Below are 25,187 nucleotides of genomic sequence, written 5' to 3'. Positions count from 1 at the left end.
CTTTTAAATTAAGGCTTTTCTATACATGACAAGGAAATGTATAGCGTTGTTTGGTGAAGTGCTGGATATAGTGAACAACCTGTTCATTTACCAGAGGGAACTGGATTACTTTTGAGATCCACATCTGAAAGTAGAACCAGATATTAAAGTCAACCTTGGCTTGGTTTGTTCTAATAAGAGAAAACAGCATGGAAGAAAGTATTTCCCAGTAGAAACTCAGTGAAAATATTTTATACTGCAAGTCCAGCTTTCCAAAATTGAATCTTTAGTCTTTTTTTTCCAGTGACTGTATGCATGTTACAGTAATAACAGAAGTTACCAGAAATGTATTTTAGTAAAACCTCATTAACCAGGGCAATGTGATATAGTATATCTGATGTTCATTACATTTAATGAGAAATCACTGAACAGATGTGCTCATTAGTGACTTTCTGGACAGCTTTGTGAAAGATACTTGACTAAACCCCTGTTTCAGTTACTGTGCGTATAACAAGCCCCATGAATAGCTATGGTCTGCTTCCTGTTTCTCAGGCACACTGGCAGTGCCTGAAATGGTATCAAGCGATAACAGTCACTATATGGAGGCTGCAGGCCAGACGGGGTGTTTATGAGGGTGCTGAAATTGTGGATCCCATATCCTCCTCTGCTGTTTCTCATGCTACACGTGAGCTTGGCTACCTGCTGCTTCATGTTGCATGTCACCCTAACAGTCACAAGCTATGTCAGTGTCTTTATCATTTGAAGTTAGTTCAGGCTTCAGAAAGCTTCCCAAACCCACACCCCTGCCCATTGCCTGCTCTTGGTCTGCATTTGTATGCTGTGCCTGTAAGGTTCTGGTTAATCATAGGACTATGCACAGGAACAGAACTGGGGTTGAAGTGCTCACTGTAAAATTAGTTGCTGTGCTCTGAACCTGCTTTCCTTCCAATGCTTCCACTTGAACAGAAAAGCACCCTGCTCGCTTATCAGCCTGACCACAGCTAGTATCTACCAGGATGCAGTTACTGTGGCCCTTCCTTAAATTCCCAGGTTCAAACTTCTTGGCAGTCCAAGTCTAAAAGGCAAAAGAGAAGCTGGTGCTATTTATAATTAAAACAGCTTCTATGAGGGGGAAAATAATAAAGACTGAAGACTGAAATAAGGCCATGCAGGCACCAGCCTGTGTCGTTTGGTTTGGAAAATGGAAAAGTAATCTGTACAAAGACAAAGCCGCATCTCTTTAATTTTTGTTGCGTCCAGATGTTCTGGAGCTGTAGTAATGAACAGCTTCATTTTTAAGTGCCTTCTTTTAAGAACCTTAGTAGTTAAAATGAGAAGATGCTCCCACGAGCCCAGTTTTTATCTCACAGCAAATGCAGATACCTACCGTCCTGCTTTTAGAAAGCAACAGGACATCACATAGTTCATACTGCAGGAGCCGGCCCATATACGCGGTTATTTAAAACCACCTTTAACTCAGCCGCCTGGGACAAGGTTTGCGGGGCCTACACCCAGCGCGACCCCGACCTCCTCAACCGGCCCTCTGTGCCCGGGCTGCAGCATCGCCAGGACCAGCAAGAGGAGGAGGTAGGGGACGGCGCTCGCGATCCCTTCCGCCCCGGCTCGCCCCCAGCGCTCGGGCACACGGCCGGGAGCCCCGGCCGCCCCCCCTAGCCCCGGCCCCCGGCCTTGCCCGCACCGCCCCGTCGCTGCCCTTTCGCCCCTTCCAACTCCTCCTGCTCCTCCCCGCGGCCCGAGCTGCCGCTGCCCCCGCCCCTTTAAGGCAGCCGGGGCCGCCTTCCCGCGGCGGCGGTGAGGTGTGGGGGAACATGGCGGCTGCTGCGGGCTGGGCCGTGCTGGGCCTCGCGTTGTGGCTGTGCGCGGCCGCCGGCGAGCCCGAGGGAAAGCAGCGGGCAGGGCCGGCCAAGAAGAAGGACATTCGGGACTACAACGACGCGGACATGGCTCGGCTGCTGGAGCAGTGGGAGGTGCGGGGCCGGGGATATGCGGAGGGGACCCCGCGCGGCTGTGGCTCGGGGCAAGGCGGGAGGTTTGGTGCCCGCGTCTCGGCCGCGCTTCCCCAGGGCCTGGCTGCGGCCTTGGTATGGAGCGGGTGGGGGGATCCGGGGCCTGGTGGCGTTGGGGTGGTGGGAAGCCGGTCCCTTCCGCTGGGGCTGCGGGTTCCTGTGTAGGGAGTTACAGCATCGGGGCGAGCAGGCACAGGGGGGCTTCTGGGGAGCTGCCGTGGCCCCGGGACCCCGCAGCCTGCCCTGCTACCCCCGCCCTCGAGCACACGGTGACCGGGTGTGCCACAACCTGGCTTGACTGGGGTATCTGCTGTGTTGGGGTATTGAGGGCCTTGCTGGCCATTCTTTGGTCATGTTTTGTGACCCAGGGATGGATAGCAGGAGAAATGCTTATTTCAGGTTTCCAGAGTAGATACATGGTTTGTGTTTTCCTTCCTTGCCACTCATCATGGTAATGACTTCTAATTCCAGCTCTGTTGCCTCCCTTTGTCCCCATCACCCTGCTGCCTTAACTTCCTTTTGACAGTTCCCTGTCATTCCTCTCTGTGTGGTTGTCATGACACTGTTCGGTTCTTTTCACTATTTTTGTATTCCATCATGTTCTGATAAATCCCAGAACGCTCATCAGTGTCTTCTCCTCTTTCCCATGAGGCTGTTCCCCAGAATGTTTTGCACAAGTCCCGGGGGAAATAATGGAGTAAAAGCTTCTGTCTCCTGTAACACCATGTACAGCTGTAAGTCAAGGTGGAGAAATAGGTTTTGTATGTGTAATAAAGTAACTTTTGTGAGAAATAAGGATGTCTGCCTTGGGCCTAGTTGGCAGATTATGAACATGTTCATCCCAGGGACTGTTACTGTGTATCTGTCTCCCTTTAAGAAGAGAGATTCTTGGAAAACAGAGTTAAAATTCTAAATAAAATTACATAAAATCTCGAAATTCACCTTTCCATTGGTGGTATCAGCCAAGGACCAGGTGGTCCCAGCTGGTAAAAAATCAAGAGCTTAAATGATGATATTGGCCAACTTCAATGAAATTTGGCATTTTAGGGAAAATCTTAGAAGATTAACGTCTCTGAATTGGATGCCTGGGTGAAAGGGAGACTCAAGTTAATGCTGTCGTGACTCTGGCTGTGTACTCTGTTCCAGCCATGTGGCAAGCAGGAGGCTGTTCAGGATTTTTCCTCTCTAGCTGGAGCAGGTCCCCGATCCAATTCACCATGTGCTGCACAAATGCTTGTAGCTGCATTGCATGCAGATGTGGCTGAACATCTGGGGACTTTGCTGCTTGGGCTGGCATTGCCACTGAGGGAATTCGCAGCCAGTCGCAGCCCTGGGAGAAGAAAGTTACTGAAGCAGTGGCTCAACAATGAGCAGTTGTTGGGTCTTTGGGATGGTCAGCTGCATGGTATTTTGCCTGGTGGTAGTCAGGACTCATAAAAAGAACATGAAAGACTTAAGGGGGTGGTGGCTGGAGGATAGAGGAGAAGAAAAGCATGAGTGGACTTGATGGGGTGGGATGAGAAACAAAGGGGCCATTATGAATTTGGATAAGAGCAGGAATTATGCTCTGGAGCAAGGGGCACAGGGCTCAGATCTGTACAGAATCAAGTGTCATTCATCGCAACTGATGATGAATTAACTGAGATGACGCCTAATACTTTTTATTTCTCTGGCGATTAGTCAAAAGCACTGGAGGATGGTGGCTGTTACATCCTTGGGTTCAGCCATAAACCTGGTGAGGCTGAGGCTATGGCTCCAGCAGCCTTCCTAAAACAAGCAGCCACCTCTGTGCAGGCTCTTGTGCTGCCACTTGCCCTGTGCAGGCTCTTGTGCTGCCACTTGTCCTGTGCTGGTGTAACCATGTACATGGATGCCCGATGAACCAGGGGAGTGATCTAGCAGAAAATGAGGATGGGGAACTGAGGTTTCTTCATTAGATTGGTTGCATAACTAGAGTTTGAAGCAAACTGCCTAGGGATTTCCCCCATGGAAAGGGACTCTCCAGCAACCTTGGGTCCAGAGGAGCTGGAAGCAGAACTGAGAATGTGGTCATTCTGTTACTGAAATGTCCTATTCTTTAAGTAGTTCATAATTGTTGTAAGCTCAGGATTTCGCGGGCTTGACTGTGAGCTGAGATTGTTGAATAGGCCAAGGAATTAGGGGACATATGTTGCTAATAGTTTTTAAAATAAAAATTCAGGGCATTGATGAGAAATGCATGAGAATGCGAGCAGAGGGGAGGAGAAAAAGAAGGAATACATAGGAAATACATAGTTATTACTGTATTGTGTTATGCTTTCCCTCTGAAGCCTCATGTTACAGCTTAAAGTAATGAATCTGCTAGACATTTCAAAGCAAAAGCTTATACTTTTCTCCAGTCTTTTGCTTCATAGATAGATTTATAGATACAAAACTGCACGATAGTTTGTACAGGATCAGGAGAAGGAGTGTGGTATAAGGGAGCTTTTGACTGCCTTTTATGATATTTCTATTCAAACTGCAACAGTACAGCTTTACAAGCTGAATAGTTAAGGGAAAAATAGGTTAATGTATGTTAGGTTGTTCTGTCACTAAGTCCAAAGTCAGTTTCTGTATTGCATAAGGACTATATGGAAACATTTCTTCCTTTCCCTTTCAAAACTGAAGTAAGCTGGTTTTGCACTAGCCAAACTGTTCTAAAATTAGGACTGTTTAGCTTTTACTTCTGAAGAATGTTTTTTATTGGCTCATATAAGTTTTTGTATTTTCACTGTGCTTTACCATCATGAGCATTTTGCAGCTTCCTCTAAGATTAGTATTGTTCCCCCTTAGTGAGGGCTGTGGGACTTCCCTGGGGCTCTCCTTTGCTCTCAATTCACTTAATAAGGAGTTTTCAAAGGGATGTGAACTGTTTGAAAGCGTCCTTCAGCCTTGCGAAATCGAAGCAAATGTAGTTAGTAAGGAAAGAAAGGATAAAATCTAAGGCTTCTACAGCTTCTGTTCTGTGGTAAGTAATTTTTAAACTCCTTTGTCAGAAAGACAGCAAACTACGTAATTGAGATGGGAAGAGAGGTCACTTGCATGGAACCTTACCTTTAAAGGGTATGGGAGGCTTCGTGTAGTGGGATGTTGTCAAAGGATGATGTTGAGTTTGCATATAGGCATGTGCAGAGATGAGAAGGTAGTGCATACTTAGACCTAAAAAAATAAAGCTTGGCTTCTGAAGGGAGTTATCTTTAGATGCTGCTACAGTTCATGCCCCTGATGGAGTGCTGCATATTTTCACAAAACACTTGGAAGTCAAAACAACACCTGAAATGTCTGACTTAATTCCTACTGATTTACTAGTGCTTGAGTGGATGCCAGTATAGGACTTCCAGGGTTTTATGTTGTATTTCTGTATTAATTTTTTAATATGATACAAATACTGTTGAAGAAATCAAGCTCTGGTTCAATGTAAGCTGTCACTCTATTCAGTCCTCTCTCTCATGAGCTGTTTTAAGGGGCAGCAGTTGGAATTCTGCTTTTCCAAATATTTAAATGCCTGTCAACCTCAGCAGAGGCATCAAGAGGTTTTTTTTCTTTATTCTGGGAGTAATTTACTCCTGGTGGTTATGTTGTCAGACTGTGAGCTGCAGCTGTGCATTAGAAAAGTCATGAAGCTTTTAATATAAGTTTTCCTGTGGCATGAGCCTTGAAATTCTGAATTTTTGTGGGTTTTATTTGGTAAAGAGGCAAAGTCAGGAAAATTGAATTCTCAAGTGATCAAATGAGTCCTAGAGGTGAGTTTTGACCTCTGAAAGCAATGTGCAGGTGAACACTTTTCTATGTGTGTCTGAGGCTTTTTAGTGCAACTTTCTCAGTTCATCATGTATGCTTAATACATTTATGTGATACTGTGAAAAAAAAAAAAGTGTTATTTTATGAAGTACCTGCGTGGAATTGTACTGAATTAACCTTGAGGCTGAACTATTTCTCAGTATATGGTAAAAGGAGTGTCTAGCTGTGAGTATGAAAATGTGTTGAGGGGAGGGTTATAAATGGAAGAATACTCTTGATGAATGTCCTGGGTTCAGCAGTAGCAGTCATGTTTCTCCTCCTTGGTAGCTGGTGCAGTGCAGTGTTTTTTTTCACTTTCGGCTTGGGAACAGAGCTGATAGAGATGTTTTGGTTTGGCCAAGGACTTTGTGAGCCTCATGCTCTGCCAGGGAGGAGGGCAAGACAGGAGGAAGCAGAGACAGGACACCTGACCCAAACTGACCAAAGAGGTATTCCATACCACAGCACGTCATGCCCAGGATGTAACTGGGAGTTACCCGGAAGGGCTGGGAGACTGCAGGGTTGGAGGAGGTATCGGTCGGTGCTTGGTCAGGCCTGGGGGTCGAGTTATTGGTCGGCTGGTGACGAGGTGTTGTATTCTCTTCCCTTGTTATTTCCTTTATCATTATTATCATTGGTGGTAGCAGTAGTGATTTGTGTTATACCTTAGTTACTAAACTGTTCTTATCTCAACCCGTGGGAGTTGCATTCTTTTTGATTCTCCTCTCCGTCCCTCCGGGAGCAGGGGCAGGGAAGGAAGTGGGGGGAAGTGAGTGAACGAGTTACCTGACTGGGTTTAAACCACGACAATGAAGTATCCTGAAACAAAACTCACTATTTGTTTTGGTTTGAGAATCTCCATTATCAAGCTAAAAAATACTTTGTCAAAGTGGGAAATTGGAAAACAGAACAGCTTTGTGGAACAGTTGAGTTTAATGCCTCCTTTTCCTTTTCAAAACAGAAAGATGATGACATTGAAGAAGGAGATCTTCCTGAACACAAGAGGCCTCCAGCACCAATAGATTTCTCAAAAATTGATCCAGGCAAGCCTGAAAGTATCCTGAAGCTGACGAAGAAGGGGAAGACTTTGATGATGTTTGTCACAGTGTCAGGAAATCCCACAGAAAAAGAGACAGAAGAAATCACTAGCTTGTGGCAGGGCAGTCTCTTCAATGCAAACTATGATGTGCAAAGGTAAGCTGTTATACGCAAGGGTGAAGTTTGTCTTTTTACAGAAGCCTTGTTTCTTTCCTCCTGAGAATCTTTTCAACTGTTCATGCTGTGCCCTTCCCCACCTCAATCACTTGTCACTATTTCTGTATCGGTTTCTATGCCAATTTGTTGTAAGTCATGCTATAAAAATTCTGGCATGGTGCACAAATCTTTTTAACACTTACAAATGATGTATGCATAGCCTCATTTGTTTTTATCTCATTATGTTTCAGCTATTTATCAGTTTTAGTTGCAGTAGTTTGCCTTTATGTGCTTGATGGAAAATGCCACCCTTGGAAGACTTGTCACCACAGAAGGCTTTTTGTTCCCCTTGCTAAAAAATGTGGTGTTTCTGAAAGAGAGAGGATCACTTTGAAACACAGGAAGATTGTGTCTCTTGTACTGAGGCTGGGAAGGGTTATAGTAAGTGTATAAAGCAAATATAATGCCCATTAGTGGGTTTTACATAGTGCTAAATTAATTCCTAAGTTGTCTTTGTATTCTCACTCCTCCTTGGTTATTTGCAAACTTAATACATGTTATTCTTACGTATGCTAGAAAATTGTTCAATGTCCTCCTCCCCAGGCAACAAGATCAGCTCCATCTCTGGGATTGTTCAAGGCCAGGATGGACAGAACCTTAGGCAACATGTTCAAGCATAAGGCATCGCTTCCCATGGCAGGGGGGTTGGAACTAGATGACCTTAAGGTTGTTCCAACTCTAGCCTTTCTATGATTCTACGATTCTTGCTCTTGCATATACGCCTCAGTCACGGAGGTGCTCTGAATTAAGCAAGATGTTGTACTGCTTGAAAAGCACAGAGCTAACAGAAATTATCTTTCCTCCAGGTTCATTGTTGGCTCAAATCGTGCCATCTTTATGCTGCGTGATGGTGGGTATGCCTGGGAGATCAAAGACTTCCTGATAAGTCAAGAAAGGTGTGCGGATGTTACCCTGGAAGGTCAGGTTTATCCTGGCAAAGGAGGAGAAGAAAATGAGAAAATGAAAAACAAAACAAAACCTGAAAAAGCAAAGAAGAAAAAAGACGCAGACAAGAAATCTAACAGCATCAAAGAGGACAACCGAGCAACCAACCAGAGAGAGGATCTATGATGGATGTGTTAACCAGACTGAATACTGTTCCTTGAACAGAAACTAAATTTCCATGCAATTCCTGGGTTTACTGGGGGGGGGGGAAGAAAGGAAGCAGAGATTACTGAGGTTAAAAGACTTTTATGTTGGAATTCACCAGTTTACTTACTAATGTTGGCCATTTGTTTAGTTGCAGGATAGGTAATGTTTAATACTTTAGTTTGTAATTTTGTATGCTTTTGTGTTAAAATTAACATACAAATCTGTGTGTCTAACACTGCAAACTTAAATTAGGTGGAAAAGAAGAAACAGTCTCAGAATACACTGATACTCATCTTTAGTATCCACATACATCTTGGCTGTGCAAGTTGGTCATTGATTTGTAACTGCTGATGGACAGCAGAATGCAGTACTAATACATTCTCTCGGAAGTCAGTTTGCTAGAGTCAGTTGCAAAACTGCATAAAAGTACAAAGAATAGTGGTACACTGGCCAAAGATGCATGAAATTACAGGGTTTAGGACATGTCTGGTTAGGCTGCCTGCTTCTTTAAAATAAACAAGACCTCTTCTGTTTGTCCCAAGAAATCCATGGAAATTCTTAGAAGCAGGATAGAAGCTAAGCAGAGAACTTGGCTAATTCATTCCAAATCAGTGCAGAAAGATTCTGTACCGTTCATAGTGATGCTAGGTTGTTAATGAAATTACATCACCCTCATGAGCAGTGTCAGGGCAAAAGGAAGGTCAGATTCATGGCATTCAGGTTGCTGCTGCTGCTGCCAAAGAACTGTGCCTCTGGAAGTAGGTGTTATGTATGCCCTATTATCTAGACAGTAGATTTTAACTCGGAAATTAATTTGGCTTACTCATTTAAGGGTTTGCTTAAATCTTTGAAAAAGCACTAGGTGCTGTGCAGGGCTCAACTTTGAGTTAGACATATCCCTTCCTGATGTTTAATAACCAGATTATTATTTTTTGTTTGGGTACAGATTACTGACTGACATGGTTGATTGTGAAAAAAACACACATTGATTTAAATACTCTGAGGTTTGATGTATGGGAGCAAATACAATTTCTCCTTGACATACTTTGTATAATTTGGAATGTTTTATTATTATTCAGATTGTATTCTGTCAAATTCATTACTTAGAATTGTTGCCCTTCTGCCTTACTGCCTATTAGGGACTAAATGCATCTTGTATGTGTGGTCCACATCATTTTCCAGAGGATGAGCACAGTATTGTCTATCTTCATTCAGTACTACTAAGATGTTACTTTGACTCTCTCTTTAAGGTGCTAAAATCCAAATGTTTTGGATAAAAGGTCCTAATTGAACCATAATGGTTAATCTCATGGAATACTTCAGTATCAAAGTGGGAAACTGATCTGTTGAGTACTTGTCCTAAAATAAAAGATGTGACTAAACTTACTGTGTCACTGAGTAGTAAAGCCTTTTAAATAATTAATACATTGAGTTAGGTATTCGGGAGAGACACAAATTCATCTTTGGTTTCTGTACATAAGGTCTAAATGATGTTGCTGAAGGTTCCAGGTGATTGGGTTTATTTAATTTTAATTATATTTGTATGAATTTAGGATTAAAGAAATCTTTCTGGCCACACTTCGTTAAACAGGTCTGTGCCTGTTTGAATAGAAAATGAAATCATGTATTTCTTCAGGATTAACTGTATTACTTTTAAATTGTACTATTAATCCAAACATGTAACGGAGTTGAGAAGAGTCTCAGTAGATGTTTGGGTATTGCATTGCATCAAGATGTGCAGTCCATTTCTTGTTCATTACTCATTTATCATTTTGTCAAGTGTTCTTGGTTTGCACCTGCCTTTTTTTACGGAATGTTGCTTCTCACCTTTAGAGATGAGCAAAGGTCAGATGAAACAATAAATACAAAATATTAATGAGTGGTTTTCTTTTTACAACTTATATCTATGGTATGGAGATGACAGTTCAGATCAGAAGCATGGAAATTAAGTTTCTGTAATTTGCCTAATCTTAGGAAACATAAACCTGATTTTTTTTAGTCAAAGTGAGTTCTTCCTGAGCTAAACAATGAAGCAGTGTAAACCAACCTGCAAAGGCAGCTCAGCCAAGGAGGAGAAAAAAATTACTACACTAGGTAGCTATAAGGCCAGCTTTTGAGAATAGATACTTGTTTTAGTCGTTCGTAAATCGACATTTACAGTAGGTTGGAGCCCTTACCCTTCATGGTTAAAAGGAGGGAGGTAATTTTGTTGAAATTCAGCCAGCCAATTGACTGGGTTTTTTGATTGGCTGTTCTGAATTGTTAAGTTGCCTAACCCAAATGCAGCTGTGTTTTGTGCATGTAGTTCAGTTTAAATTTTAAAGTGTGTTTTGGTTTTGGGGGTATTTTTCATTATTTTTTTAACGAGTGACTTGAGAGTTGCTTTTTGATACAAAACACAAAGTGCTGCTTTCAAGTAGCTGCTTTTTTTTTGTCTTCCATTTTTCTCCCTTTTTCATGCTTTACACTCAACAAATAGCATATTTAACTATTAAGTATAATGTGAACCTGGCAGGAACTTCACCCAGCCAGTCTTTCTCTGGTATTGCAGTTCATAACGATAGGCCTTTGAGCCCCTAGGACTTGTCCTCATACAGTGTTACATTAGCAGATGTTAGCTGGTAACGATTTGAGAGACCTGAACATAATATCACTTTTATATATGTATGTATAAAAATAAATATCTTCATAAAGTTACTTAAGGTCATTTATTAATGTTTTGTAGGTGCCCCAGCAGATGTTGAATTCTGCGTTAAGCATCTCATCAGACTTCCAGTAACAGATTTTTGGCTATACATACGGATATATGTTCAGATATTGCCTTTAAAGCTAATTTCACTGGGGAGGGTGGTGGTTATAGCTTTCCCTATTTCTTTTTTTTTCAGTATTAAACAGAGGTATATGGGAAATGATCTGCTTTCATGACAGCTGAGTAAGTGCCTGCTGTCTTTCTCCACTCAGCTCAGTGGTTTCTCTGTTCTAGTGCCATAACTTAAGTCTTCTAAGTTACTGTTCTATTTTTAACCCATCAGTCCTCAGATAAAAGCAGTTTGGCAATGGTACTACACAAGATGTGTTTGCACTTTGTGAGGAATTTCCAATGGACAATCAAATTATTTATGTAATACTGGAACGAAGATGTTGTGGGTTTTATTTTGTTGGGTTATTTTGTTGTTGTTTGGCTTTTTTAAGATAGATGTATAGCGCGTGCTTTATCAAAATAATTTAAATTCCTACCTCAAAGAATACAAGTGCATCCCCTGTTCTCGAGAGCTTAATTTTATTGACCAAATAAGTAGGAAATCGGGCATTTAAAGTGGGGGCTGGGGGCCAAAAGATCCAAGAGGCGCACCATGTACAGTAAAAGAATGAATGTTTCTGTGATTCTATGTTGGCAGTTGAATTTATAACTAAACATTCTCACTAACTACTAAATCTCCCTAATTAGGCAATGTAAACAGTATTCATCATAATTTAAAAGAATGAGAATTGCAAGTGCCATCATTGCTTTGTATGTGCGCTAAGATTTACCTGTGCTTATTTGCTAAGATTTACCTTTGAAGGTGCAATCAAATTCCCTGTAATACCACACCTGTTACCAGTCTTATATCTATTTGCTGCACTGTCTTGCTCGTTATGCGTCCCTTGCTAGCAGGTCAGTTTGTGGGTACCGTTTTGTGGCTTCTTTTAGTTTGTCTTCAGCTTTGTTGCTGCAGTTATTACCAATTATTACCCAGTTTTTAAACTTTATTAGGACACACACACTACAAGATTTCTGACCTTTATGTGAGTGGTTAAAGCATTTCTATTCTCTGAACAGTTGGGTCTGCCTTGACTTCAGAAAGACTCTATGATCCTGTCTCTGCTTCTGAACTCTTTCAATGTGTCATGAAAAGGAAATCATACATTAAAATAACATTTTAAGATAGGGAACTTTTGTCTGAGTTTTGGCCACTGTTCTTGTGGGGCTTATACTGAGGCTTAGAAATTATTTCCAGTCTTTATCTCTGGCTCATTTCCTTTTCTGTGCAAGGAGTAACAGTGATTGCCTTTTCCAGAGTTGTTTTTTCTTAATTGCATTGGAGGTTTATAGAAATTCAAAGAGCCTGTGCCTGTATAGTGCGATGCTCCTGGTTTTACAGCTGCCTGTTTCATTGCTGCTCTCATGTTTCTCGTTCTTAAGATTGCCAGCCTACTATGTCTGGTGATACACTTTTATTCGCTATTTCTTTTTATAAATAAACTATTTTTGCATATCACTGTGTCCCATCAGTCATACTGTGCCATTTTTAACAGGGACAAGCCCCACTGAAGCCAGGCAATACCAAACTGCCGGGAAGGTTAGAGCTGGTTGGATTCATGACAGAAAAACATTCCACTTGTGTTTGTTCTCTGATGGTAGTGGGGTTCCTCCTCCAGTAGAGAGGTCACGCAGTGTGAAGGGGGCTGGACACACCATTGATCTCCAGCCAAAGAGCTCTGCGCAGTGTAGCTTTCGATTGGTATTTAAAGCTGACATACAATCAAGCATTATGCAGCACACCAGCCTCTATCCAAAGCTGGCTGATAAATGCTTTGTTTCTTTCCTGTGTGATGCTACTTAATAGACCGGTATTTTCACTCTTGTTTCCAGTGCCAGCTGTGTTTAGTTATCAATTAATCAGTGGCATTGTATCAACGGATTTGTGTAACAGCAAAACCAACAGATCCATTACCTATCATTTAAATTAACAGTGATCATTGCAATAAATAATTTCTAAAAAAAAAATGAGTCTGTATTTTTTTTCTATTTATTACACAGACATTTGTGCTTTGAGAGGGAGATACGGGACAATTAAAGGAGCTTCAACCTCTTCCCAGTGTTACTGGCAAAGGCCAGCAAATAAATACATGGTCCATCAGCACAGTCTTGCTATGCAGCATGTTAGAAAGAGGATCGTCCTTGTTCTACAGGCCCCTGCTCACCCACTGATCTCTTGCACCACTCACTATGTGATGGCAGAGTATTCCCATCTTATGAAGACTGTAATTCATCCTGTTTGGCTGCTTCCTCATGTCCTGGCTCTGAAGCAGCAGCACAGAGGTGACCTGTGTTAGAGTTTCTAGCATTCAGGTGTCTTGGTGCCTGCTGAGGCTGTAATAATAATCCTATTGGCAACGTCCTTGGCCTGAACATTGAATAAAATGGGGACAGACTGTGTTAGTTTTTGACACTTACTTCTCAGAAGCAGAAAGTTTCTTCTTTCTTATCCCAGAATTATCGTGCCAAATGAAACTGTGGGCCCATCTTTCCTGCTTATAATATCCACTGCTTTTAAAGGTGACTGCCAGCAGTGTCTGAAAATAGCCTGGTTTAGTGAGCTGGTGACATGCTCACTAGTTCTGTGGAGCCCACAGACCAGAGCATTGAGCACTCATTGACTTGTTAATATTTAAATGGTTCAGGTGCTGTCACTGATGGTGGTGTTATATGTCCAGTGGCCTCCAAGAGCTTTTGAAATGGGTGAATAGCAAGGGCTCAGCCTTTGCTTGCAAGGTGCAAGGCTGTTCGCTAGTAATGAGAAGCAGCTGTTCACTGAACAGCACCATGAAGTAACCTGGATCTTGGTGTAACTTACATAGAGCCTTCTTTGTAATGAGAAACACTGAGTTATGCATGAACAATTGTATTGCAAGGATGTCTTGAAAAAAAAATACAGCACTCGCTGAGTCAACTAAATAACATAATGGTTTAATATGTATATTCATGTGAGCATTGCTTATCATTTCCCAGATCCATGGCTACAAAACATCCTGCATGTTTGGTTTTGGTTTTTTTAACTAACGTGTCCTCAGTACAGTTTTATTTCATTCAACTTCTTTTGTAAAACATAAATCTGTTTTCATCCCCTCACCTAAACTGAAATCCAATCCAAAATAGTGCATACTTCAAATTGAACCACACAAGATTTTTGTATTACTATTTTATTATTCATCATGCCAGTTGTATCCACAGCCATACTCTGTGACTTCTCAGCCCTTGTTGTCTTTCTGGTGCCATAAAAAAGCTAATAACTGTGTGGACTTTAGCTAATTGCAGTTATAACAGAATGGACTTGCCAGGGAGCTTAATGGAAGCAGAAGCATGTAAGTAAGTAAGAGTTTTGGCATTGAGTTGAGTAGAAGATTTTGAAAAACTAACTTTCTTTCATTTAATGTGGGAGACAGTTTTTTGTTGTGATCTCAAGAGCTGTGTAACCTAACCAGGGAAAGACCATTCTCTATATTACCCTTCCCAACCCTTGTTCCTAGACAGCAGCACCATTTAAGCCATATTGCTCAATCTTCAAATAGACCGCATAAGGCCTGAAATATATTTCAGCCACATTATTATTCCTGTCAGTAGTGATAAGCCAGGACAGTCTCACTTCCTGGGATGAGAAAATCAACTATAGCTGTGTAACAGCGAAGGCCATTCTCAAGAGATAGCCGAATGACAGAGCAGTACCAGCTGGATACTGGAGATGGATACTGCAGGAAAGCAGAAATTAAAGTCAAACCAGCTGCATTAATTTCCTGTGGTGTTACTATCAAGTGACAGACCTGTGGGGTTTAGGTGAGGCACCTGTGCTTTAAGAAACATTACCTAGGAGTACTCACTCAGCACTAAGACTATAGGAGAGGAGATGAGGTTACTGTTGTGCTGGGAATTTCATCATGATCTCACATTACACCACTGCCAAAGGAGCAGAAATACTTGTTTGTAAGGGGCTTTTCCCCAGAATGATTTCCCATTGAGTCTCATCACTGTTTCCTCATCACGGACCCCTTACTGTGTCCTGACTGCTGAAATACGGACTCCAGCCGAGGCTCAAACTCATAAACTGCAAATTATTCTATTTCCAAAGTGATGGAGCTCTCCCTCAGCTTCTGCTTCTAAGGCTGTGCAGTGAGCGTACATGCTGGATTCAGCTCCTTGGCTAAGAGATCACTGTAGGGGTGTGTTTTGTGAAGACAACACATAAGAGGAAGGAAGGGTGTAGCTGCAGTAGTGGTTTCTACACCTCCCTCCCCCATCCTTTGGTCAGAAAGAAGGTGGGGTAACACAACAGCCTCCAACCTGGCTGCTGGAATGGCCCTTTGGGGGCTGCAAGAGCCTGGACACATCACAGCAGCTTCAGCTTCTGCTGGAGGAGGTGGTGCAAAACTCTGCAAGGGTGTCATAAAAACAACCTCTCCTAGGGAACCACATAAACTGTGCCTTACTGTCCAGCAGATTTGGGAGAATCGAAGCTCTGGAAGTGGAGGGAGCATCCCTGCCCCTTATAGTTTTGAGCAGATGCTGTGACCCCTCAGTGGCTGCTCGGCAGAGACTAAGCACGAGTGTGACACTCAGCTGGGCCTGTGACCGCCGTGCTGGCAGGAGAAGAGCACAACCCTCTGGCTCTTCTCGGGCTGTGATGCAGCGAAAAGTAAGAAATCAACCCAAAACACACCACCAAATATCACCGCTAGAGGGCGCGCACGGACAGGCAACGGGGCGCTGGCTAAGCCCGTAGCGGCAGCGGAAACGTCACGTTACGTAGTGTTACATTATGTTACGTTATGTTCTATTAGGTTATGTTGCATTCTGTTATATATTGTATATGACGTTGTGTTGTGTTACCAATTTAATGATTTATGTCATCTTTTTAATTGTCTAAATGATACATATTAAAATGCTATAATTTATTCTTTTAATCTTTATTAACAAATTAAGCATATTGGCGTACAGAAGCTAATACATTTAATGTACATTGTATTTTATATATTAATGGCTGGAAAGTATCTGGTCTCTACTTAAATATACATATATAACTAAAAATTACACAGTAATTTTAGGACTAATGTAATGTAATGAATTGTATATGCTTATGTATAGGTTGCTGTTAAACTAGTTCTAATGGCTGTATATACATAGAGGTCCACACAGAAATACACACACACACACACACACTCCCTTTGTATACATAAATATATATACACAGACACACACATAAATACACACACATTGCCCCACACACAAATACACACATACACACAAATACATCCCTTACACAAATACACTTCCCATTATATAGACACACACATATATGCACAAATACAGACATAAGTGTCCGCACATGTACCTCCCGTTCCCATACACACTCGTACATATACACACACATACATATACACACACACACCACCCCCCCCTTTATACAGAAATACACAGGCTGCATTTTTGGTTTTCTGGCTTGAAGGTGCTAGATGGGTTATCTCCTCTAATGTGCTAACTACTATTTTGACACCTGATTAAAAAACAGATCCTTGGATGTTGGAAACGCTGATTCTGCCACCAAAAAATCCCATTTGAGTTTTGGAGCCTCCAGAAAGTTTCATAATGGAGCCTGCCCAGCTGGCACCATCCCGGGGTGGAAAATAAACAAAGTCACACTTGACTCAACAGTGAGATTCTCAAAAGCTTTAATAGCTGCCCACTACAAAAAATGTGTACATGTTTTATCTATTATTTCCATATATATTTTTATTCCATTTTCACCCTATTTATTTTTTCTTTTGTGAATAGGGCAACAATATGTATTTTAATATATATAATATATATATTTTTTTAATATACTATAGCCCCCACCTGCCCCAAACACAGCCCTTTCCCATGTCTGGCCACTGCAGTATCCCCTTTCCTGCTCCCATCTCCTTCCGTTCCCCTCTCCCTGTCTCAGATCCTGCAAGTGTGACTGGGAAGGCCTGCCATGTGCTGTGGTTTCTGCAGACAGGCCAGCAAGTGCACACAGTTGGGGTTTGGGCTCTTGGATTTTGCCTTTTGCAATAAGCAGGAAGTTGTGTGTTTCCCAGATGCTGTACTAAGTCCTGTGTGTGCATCCAGCAAACACCATTTCAACGTACAGAGAGACACAAAAGAGACAAGAGACAAAAATAAAATTAGAAATTTGCATTGAATATTTATTTTGATAAACATTGTGTACTCCAAACAACTACGTGTTATTTCAGTTGTAAGCCACAATCTGTTGGAACCCATGTCCCAAGAGCTCTTGTCATCACAACCCAGACAGTCAATGCATTACCACGGTCTGCGGACATAGAGAGCTTTCAAGTGCAAAGCAGATTATCAGAAAAGACATATTGCCGACCTCCTTAACAACCCGGACAAAGCTAAACTCCAGTAAAAATGCTTCATATGTCTGCAATTTAGTTGTCTTAGTGCCATTGTAATAAATTAATAGAAAATATATCTTTTTTTTTCATTGGAAAGTCTATAAGAAAATGTACAAACTTCTAACTCCGAAAAAGGACCAGCTGTTTCGGCGACAGGTAAAACAAGCATTCAAACAGAGGCAAAACCCCCAAACATCCAAACAAACAAATAGACAAACAAACAAAATGCAAACAACCCCCCCCCACACACACACACACTCTACCAATGGCAATTGCGTAGGCAAACACAGAAACATCTGCAGTAATAAAAACATACAAAGAGGGGAACTGCAGCTTGTGCAGGGACTGTACAAGGTGTACAGAGGACAAGCAGTCAGGTGATTTACTAGTCAAAATGTGTGTGTGCAATTTCTAGAACAGTCAAAGATTAAAAAGTAATCCTATGGCACAAAACTATTGCTGACTGGTGATGGTGGTAGGCTTCATTCTGTCTTCAGAGCAACACATTGACTTCATCCCATAAAGGCCAACGGAAGCCCTTTGCACTTCCCAGCCGTGGCTGCCCCGCTATGATGCTCTATTGTCCCTCATGCTCACAGACTGCAGTGATCCCGTACTCCGTATTCACAGCGTAAGACCCACCTTAGCTCCAACAGGCCCCATGTGACAAGATTTGCATGATAGAACAAGCTACTTAAAAGTTTTCTTCTTTGAATGAGATTTTTTTTTTAGGAAAGAAAAATAAAAAAGCTTTTCCTAGAGCCAAGTCTTATGATTTCACCCTGAGAATACCCAAAATAGTAAAATCAGACGCTACACTTCATGAAGACAGCATGCTCACAGGAGCTGAAGAAACCTGCCTAGGGAATAGACCCACCTGGTATAATCTTCCCAGGGAATTAATGTGCTTATAGGGAGCAGGAGAAGAGAAACGGCTGATGGCCCAGTGAAGCAGGACACCACAGAGGGCAAGCCCTACCCTAGGTGTCGTACAAAGCCATATCCCAACCCAGGTACATTCTGAGCCTGGCTTTCCTGCCCACCCACCATTTTTTTTCAAGTGCTCATGAAAGGAATACTCCTGCTTTGGTCCATCTTTTGGGAGCAAGCGTGTTCCACTAACACCGGCGCAATGGTACCAACAGAATTGCCTAAAGACAGTGAGGAGGTTTAGGCAACCCAAATTAATGTACTCAAGGAACTTGAGTTTAGTCTATTTGCTTGAATTCAGGAGCCTGGCTCTGTTTGCCTTTGGAAGAAAAAACAACGTGCTTTACTTGACTTTTACAAGTGTTGCCCATTCATTCTGGAAACAGCACAAATGCTTGAAGAGCCTTCATGAACAGACTCTTGTTGAGAATTAAGGGAGGGAAAGCTTGGCTCTTCTTCTAAATACAACACACATGACATTCAGCGGGTTCAGAACAACTACAGAATAAGGCTGAAAAGAACATTTCCAGTTTCAAAACCCAGGAGAGGCTTGAGGGGAATGTAACCTACAATACTATATCAATTTTGCTCAGGGCTGCTTTGACTTTCAGAGCAATTGATCCAAACCAGGTTTACAGATTGCAAACCTGCTGAGCCTTTGGAATGACACAAAATCCTTGTTCTTTCATGCTAGCTGCAAGATAATATTTTGGATACTGTGGGAAAAAGGCAACTTAATTACATGAATTAATTAAACCACAGCAAATGAAGTAACCATCAGCAACTAGAATGAATTTTGTACCAATGGGGACAGGCAGAGACCAAGTGGGAAAACAAACCCAGATATTATTGGCAAAACCGATATTCTGTGTGCTCTGAAAAGCTCATCATCCTGTCTTTTACCCCCACCCTTGGATTCCTTACAATAGCCACAGCCCTCAGAGACGCCTTCATGGCATTTCTGAGCCACAGACAGAAATATCACTGAACACCAGAAGTGCTTACAATGTTTTACAAATAATATGTAAATTCGTATCTTCAACAGATGTCCCCATGGGAGTTCTGATTCAGGCTAATCAGCCTTCATTATCCAGATACTGCTCTGAAGAAGGGGGAAAGGATGTACAAACATCTAACTAGTGTATGGGGGTTCCCACTCTGATTCTTCAGCTGCCTGGTAAGACCTCTGCCATCTTCCATCCAGATATCTCGTAACCCTTCCAGCAGGACCAAGACACTCATGCCCATAAGCCTAAGGACAGGATCGGAAAGCAACGCACAGGAGAGTGGTCTGATCCTATTCCCTCTGGCCTCCCTGGAAAAGTGAGGGTTGCTCACCCTATCTGAGGCTAATAAAGTAAGTCCCAGTGTTCCCAATTAAAAACTGGAAGCCTTGAACAGGATGGCTTTGACTAGCTACCACAAACACTCCAGACTGATCCTGAACATTATTATATGTAGAGAAAATATGGGAAAAGATGAGAAAATACCTGTGCGAATTGACTTTGATTGCCTGCTGCTTGTTGAAGGAAAACATCTTATTTGAGCAACCACTATTAAAAACCTTGATCCATAGGAGAAATATGATTATCTGAGCAAGCAGAAATATGTGGTTTCATCGGTTTCCACTGGCATGTTTTACCCGCCCCTCTCTCATCTCTTCCCCAACTATGTGCCATGGGTTAGCATGTTCAACACAGATCCCAAAAAGCATGATCAAACATCACAGAAGCTTTAGGATAAATTCTTACTGTCCAGTTACGTTTCCCAGCATCTAAGTAATAATTCAAATATACTCTTTCTATCTTAGATTTTCAACCAACCTTTAAATTGGCATTGGGTGTTTGCGAGCAGCTAGCTACACTAGCTAGCACTAGTTACACTAGGAAAAAAAAGTGTTTGGACAACTTAGAGGCTGGTAAAAGCAACAATCCTTGATGGCCTTCAGACCTAGAACTCCCCTTTCGAGAGGCAGCACATAAATTAATCTGTCACAGGGGTGCTGACAAAACCAGTACCTTGTAAACCAGGTCAAACCTTGCTTAGTAACGCAAGAGTCAACACGGCATCAGTGAGCAAGTCAACCGGCGAGGAGCTGGTGATCACAGAACGTACACTGATCACAGAGGAAGGCTTGTCTGTCACATGTGGCCACTCTAGCTACAGTAAGGTTTCATTTTGAACAGCAACAACAACAACAACAAAACGTTACACCTCTGGAGCAGGCTGGCGAGGTGCCTGCGGCGAGCAGTCAGTAGTCCATCCCACGGGGCAGTGCTGGCAGCCAGAAGGCAGAGCAGTGTGTCCTCATAATTTCATTTTCTTCACCACAGGAATTGGCAGTGCTTGATAGATTTTAGCCGAGTCCTCACTAGTGACCAGCTTCACCCATACTGGGCGGAAGCTGCCTTTGAAGCCGACAAAAGCCATTTTTTCTGCAAATCAGAGCAAATAGATTAGGAATGTGCCAGGGCTGCACCAGAAAACCACCTGTGTGTATGGCTACAGCCGATAGCTGGATGGGAGCGCGTGCACAGGAGCATACAAGCGCACACGAACCTTGCCAGTTATACATTCTCCAGGTATTATACTTTCCTAATGAAGCTTAATTAAAATTTTATTTACATGTTATATGCTTCCCTTTATTAACAATTTGTGGTACATAGCAAAAGAGAAAGAGAGCACAAAAAAACCCTTCCTAGCAAGCAGCTTGAGCTATCTGTTGAAGGTGTCATTATTGGCAGGGTGGTTATACTCAAAACCTGCTTGGGAAAGGTTAGCGGATGATAAGGGACAGGACAACAGGCAAGACCTATGTTAGCAAGTAAAACACACACACACAGAAGAGGACAGCGTGCCAAAAGCTCACAGGTCAGAGCTGATCAGAGCAACATACACATAAAGCATTATTTAGTGCAATATGTGATGCTTTGAAATTGCTATGCTTTGTGCCATCAAGTCAGAATTTTGTTTCAAGAGAAAACCAGCTAAAAATGGGTTTGGACAAGTAAAAAATCGTGTTTTGGGGCATTTAGGAGGAAAAAAGTCCAATATTCCTATTATTAAAATGCCTTTTTATTTAAAATAAATCTGGAAAATCAAACACCTGAATTCTTTACTTATAAGAACAACTGCCAGCCAGAGCACTTTTTCCATCTACAGCATTAAACTGAGCGCTGTTATCCAAAGCGGCAGTGGGTACAACCTTACCGAATAAATAAATGACTGGTCCCAGGATGTTTGAGCACATGCTGATAGAAACAAGCAAGGCAAAGTTTAGAAGCAGAAAAGAGGTCCCTTTGCTGGAACCATGGGAGGGGAACAGATCAAAGGGGTTTAGAACTGCAGTTTTGAAAAGTGGTTACCTTTTAATCTAAACCCCTCTTCTGCTCCAAGTTTTTCCAGTACTTTAGTCCATGGTCCTCTTGAAATGAATCTTCCTTTAGATGTCACCAGCACGATGGAGCTGAAAGAAACAAAGCCATTTATAAACAAATGAAGAGTCACAACACATTCCTTGGTTGTCTGCCTTGAGCACCGGTAACTCCTGCCTGTGTGACTCAAAGACACCCACAAACTACAGTGGCTTCTGCTTTAATGGCTTTTGACAATGCTTTCCAACAGTTTAGTCATATAAACCCATCAGAAAGCAGAGAGAATTGCTTTTTTTAAAAAAAAAAGAAAAAAAATCCCACTGTTTTCTAGAATTATTTAAATGTTTCCAACCAGCAATTCCATCCCCTTTGCTCAGAAATGAACATGCTCTCCCTCAGATGCTCTTAGTAAGTCTCAAGTAACCTCTTGTTCTTTCAGCAGCAGCAGATTAAACATGAAGAAATTAACTTTTCCTTCATTTTCATTGGGATTTTGCTTACAAATTTTATTATTTTTATTATTTTATTATTATTACTACTAATATCTATTACTGCCTTACTTGCATGTACTGTATTTCACCTCAAAATTCTTGGGGTTCTCTACAAATACCAAGTGATAAACGAAAACCAGAGGGTAGTGCGTCAAGCTAATGCAAATCTGTAATTGCTTGGGTGAGACTTAGTAACTGCCTAAGCTTAATTCTAGCAGGATAGGATAAAACCCCAAATTAAAAATGAAGAGATAATCCTGTAGTGAGACTTTTTTGGTGGGAGCACAAGATACTCAGTGAAGTTAAGCTCATTACTTCCTACAAAATACATAAACGCCTCCAATGAGTAGTTCAAAGGCCATGGAGGAAGAGCTCCACTCCAGTGAGTGAGTAGAAGTTTTGATGTTAAGTGCAGTTAAGTCATCTTTGTTCACGTCCTAGTTAAAGCTGCATGACAGTTACTGAGCAAACACTTGCTTAGCTGAATTATTTCGTTCCACCTTGCAGGGTTTCCATAAACAAAACTTCCCTGACTCAAACGGCATTTGCAGTCTTACAGAATGAGAGCCTTGCTGGGTCTGCTTTCCAGCTTCACAGTGGACACAAGTCACTACATTTAATTAGGCAAGAACTCCTGCAGTGCTCAAGCCCTGAGCACAGCAGTTACCTCTTAACACCTCAGCTGGAACTAGAACTGTTCAGGGATAAATAGCAACGGGTGGCAGCAGAGGAAGAAGAGAAGCAAAAGAGTTAAGAGTCACCAGGACTTTTCCTAGAATAAACCTGAGGTGTTAAAATGCTCCCATGCTTACAAGAGCTACAGATTGGTTTTGACTACTTTGCAAATGCTGATTCCTTCAGTTCACTAAAATCATTGCTTTCTGTTAAGCCTTTCCTGCTATGGAAGTTTAAAATAAATTCACCAGATGTTTTGGGTTTTTATCCCTGAGAAGCTCTTCAGAATAATGGATTTATTAAAAACAAAAAAAGGAATTTGGCCCAGAGAGGGCTGCTTAAATGACTGAACAGGCTTGTCCTTGCTAGAAAAACCTCACATCCCCAAATCCATACATCTGAAAGTTGCTTTAGCAGTCTCTTCACAGGAGGCTGGTAAGGCTGGTGGGGCCCCCTTCCCCTCTGTTAGCACCACCTCCATACAGTCCGTGCTCTGCATGGCACTGGGAAAGGTGACAAGAGGCTGCTGATTGTACAGTCCTCCACATCTGAATCCAAACAACACTTTCATCCAGCAAATGGAAAAAAGACCTTTTACGGCTGTAGCTTAAGCTCATCCCTGGTCAAATTGGAAACGCCTGCAGGGATTGGTCTGGGTGAAAGAAGTCTTTTGGTGAAGAAGAACAGCTGAGTGAGACCTGAGAGGTGCTGATCATGTTGGGTCAATTTCCCATCCTAATCCTAATCTTGTTCTAACACTAATTCAAAGAAGACAATAGGCTCAGAAAGACTTGAATACACCTAAACACTAATTACAATTCAATCTTCTACAGTAAGAAAGAAGACAGGGTCTGGATTTAGCCAGGATTGAGATGGGATTTTTGCAAAGGGGAGGTTGGTTTCTCTGAAAAGCCCTTTGATATTTTTTATGAAAGAAAAGTGAGCAACTACCACGCTTTCCTGCAGTAGCTACTCAGTGTGGGTTTTGCGATCTTCAGAATTATTTGAGACAGTGTGTCCACCTGCATGGCACTATGCTGAAGCTTCTCCAGGCCTCTAAAATAAATACCAGAGCAATATCCTTCTGCCCACAGCTATTTCAGATAATTCATCAACAAAGCAATCATACTGGTATTACATGTTATGTATAAAACCAGATTTAATAACAATGAAATGTATTCATTTCCCAACAGCACTCCACAAACAAATACAAGAACAACCCCTTTGGTTAAATGGTTTTTGATGTTGTTCTCATTCCAGCACATGAAGCCGCTGTCCTCCAGGATGAAGGAACATGTGTTGGCTACTTACCACCCACTTGCAAAACTCTGTATTTCTGGCTCCTCAGAAGTAAAGAATAAAAGCATCCAGCCCTTAGCTCTGGGCAGGGAACATGTGCGACGAGGGATGTATTTTATTAGTGGAATTTTCTGTGATTTGAGAGAGCATGCAGGCAATAGAAATATGTAAACTGTCCACATCTGTCCCAATGAGCACTTGGTGAATTTAAGTCTGCAGTTTGTTTATAACCCACAACATAAATGTAGGTCTGCAGTTTATTAATCAAACATAGCTCTGTGTTTTATCTAGGCTTGATCAGTTCCTAAATCACAGATCCTGCTGCCTGATTGTCTTCCTCACATTTGGACTCTATTGGAGTTGGCAGGTACAAAAGGACATTGTTAGTCCAGTCTGTCTGGCCCATGTTGGGTGACAAAAAATAGGAGAAAGATGAGTGTTGTACAGCATTCTTGTACATTGCACCTTAGTAACACCAGGTTATTTACTCACTGATCTTTGATGTTGTTGACATAATTTTCTATCTGTGCTGGGATTCCTTGTAGAATTGAGTTTTTGACTGTTACTCGATCAACAACTTTTCCATGATGCCCATCAATCACAACCAGTTGGATACCTTCATCAGTGAGGAAAAACCTGACACCGTCAACCTGTGCAGGGGAAAAGATATTCCTGATCTATCATAGTTACACAATTACAAACAACCACCTGCAAGAAACAGTGATAGACTTGAGTCACTCGACTGCCCTTTATATCAAAGGGCAGAATTCCAGAGCTTTGAGGTCAAGCTGTCCTGCATTTTTAATAGCAAAGGGAAGTTACAGCCATATCTGGTCTTTTGCAAAATACAAAGCAGAAGTGATCTGAATCTAACTATCCATGGTGACTTGGTAAGCAGGTTTTCCATAACAACGAAGCAAGTATCTTAGAACTTTGTCCCATATAGTTCACGAAGAGGACCTGCTCACCTCAATGTATGCAAAGTCATCCTTTAGGTGGAAGTACTGTTTCTTATAAGTTTCTATTTTCACTTCTAGTAGGTGGTCCTTAGTCTTCTGTTTACAAAAAAAAAA

General features: G+C 41.9%; 2 protein-coding genes across 2 annotated transcripts in view; one reads left to right on the top strand and one right to left on the bottom strand.

Annotated features, from left to right (window-relative positions):
- The first annotated feature begins 1,668 nt into the window (after positions 1–1,668).
- MESD (mesoderm development LRP chaperone) lies at positions 1,669–9,536 on the top strand. The gene is made up of 3 exons (XM_057428253.1): positions 1,669–1,967; positions 6,766–6,998; positions 7,865–9,536. Exons 1-3 carry the CDS (start codon positions 1,809–1,811, stop codon positions 8,127–8,129), a joined length of 657 nt encoding a protein of 218 aa, XP_057284236.1. The 5' UTR covers positions 1,669–1,808; the 3' UTR covers positions 8,130–9,536.
- Positions 9,537–18,604: 9,068 nt separating this feature from the next.
- CEMIP (cell migration inducing hyaluronidase 1) overlaps positions 18,605–25,187 on the bottom strand; it is a 54,305-nt gene continuing 47,722 nt past the window's right edge. Inside the window, exons 25-28 of the mRNA XM_057428003.1 lie at positions 25,083–25,169; positions 24,607–24,764; positions 21,641–21,741; positions 18,605–20,710 (exon numbers count right to left, since the gene is read on the bottom strand). Coding sequence (XP_057283986.1) covers positions 20,583–20,710; positions 21,641–21,741; positions 24,607–24,764; positions 25,083–25,169 — 474 coding nt within the window. The 3' untranslated portion in view covers positions 18,605–20,582. The remainder of the gene's footprint in view (positions 20,711–21,640; positions 21,742–24,606; positions 24,765–25,082; positions 25,170–25,187) is intronic.

The sequence above is a fragment of the Pezoporus wallicus genome, unplaced genomic scaffold, assembly GCF_028554395.1.
Source record: "Pezoporus wallicus isolate ANWC-B61680 ecotype Strahan unplaced genomic scaffold, APGP_CSIRO_Pwel_v1 contig_3952, whole genome shotgun sequence".
Taxonomy (NCBI): domain Eukaryota; kingdom Metazoa; phylum Chordata; class Aves; order Psittaciformes; family Psittacidae; genus Pezoporus; species Pezoporus wallicus.
This window is presented reverse-complemented; position numbering and strand designations above follow the sequence as displayed.

What these genes read in the sequence shown, in the direction of transcription:
- MESD (XM_057428253.1), top strand. Translation starts at nt 1,809, where the DNA reads ATGGCGGCTGCTGCGGGCTGGGCCGTGCTGGGCCTCGCGTTGTGGCTG. An exon ending in GGCTGCTGGAGCAGTGGGAG is followed by an intron (nt 1,968 to 6,765) that starts GTGCGGGGCCGG and finishes TTTTCAAAACAG; the next exon opens with AAAGATGATGACATTGAAGA. An exon ending in GCAAACTATGATGTGCAAAG is followed by an intron (nt 6,999 to 7,864) that starts GTAAGCTGTTAT and finishes TCTTTCCTCCAG; the next exon opens with GTTCATTGTTGGCTCAAATC.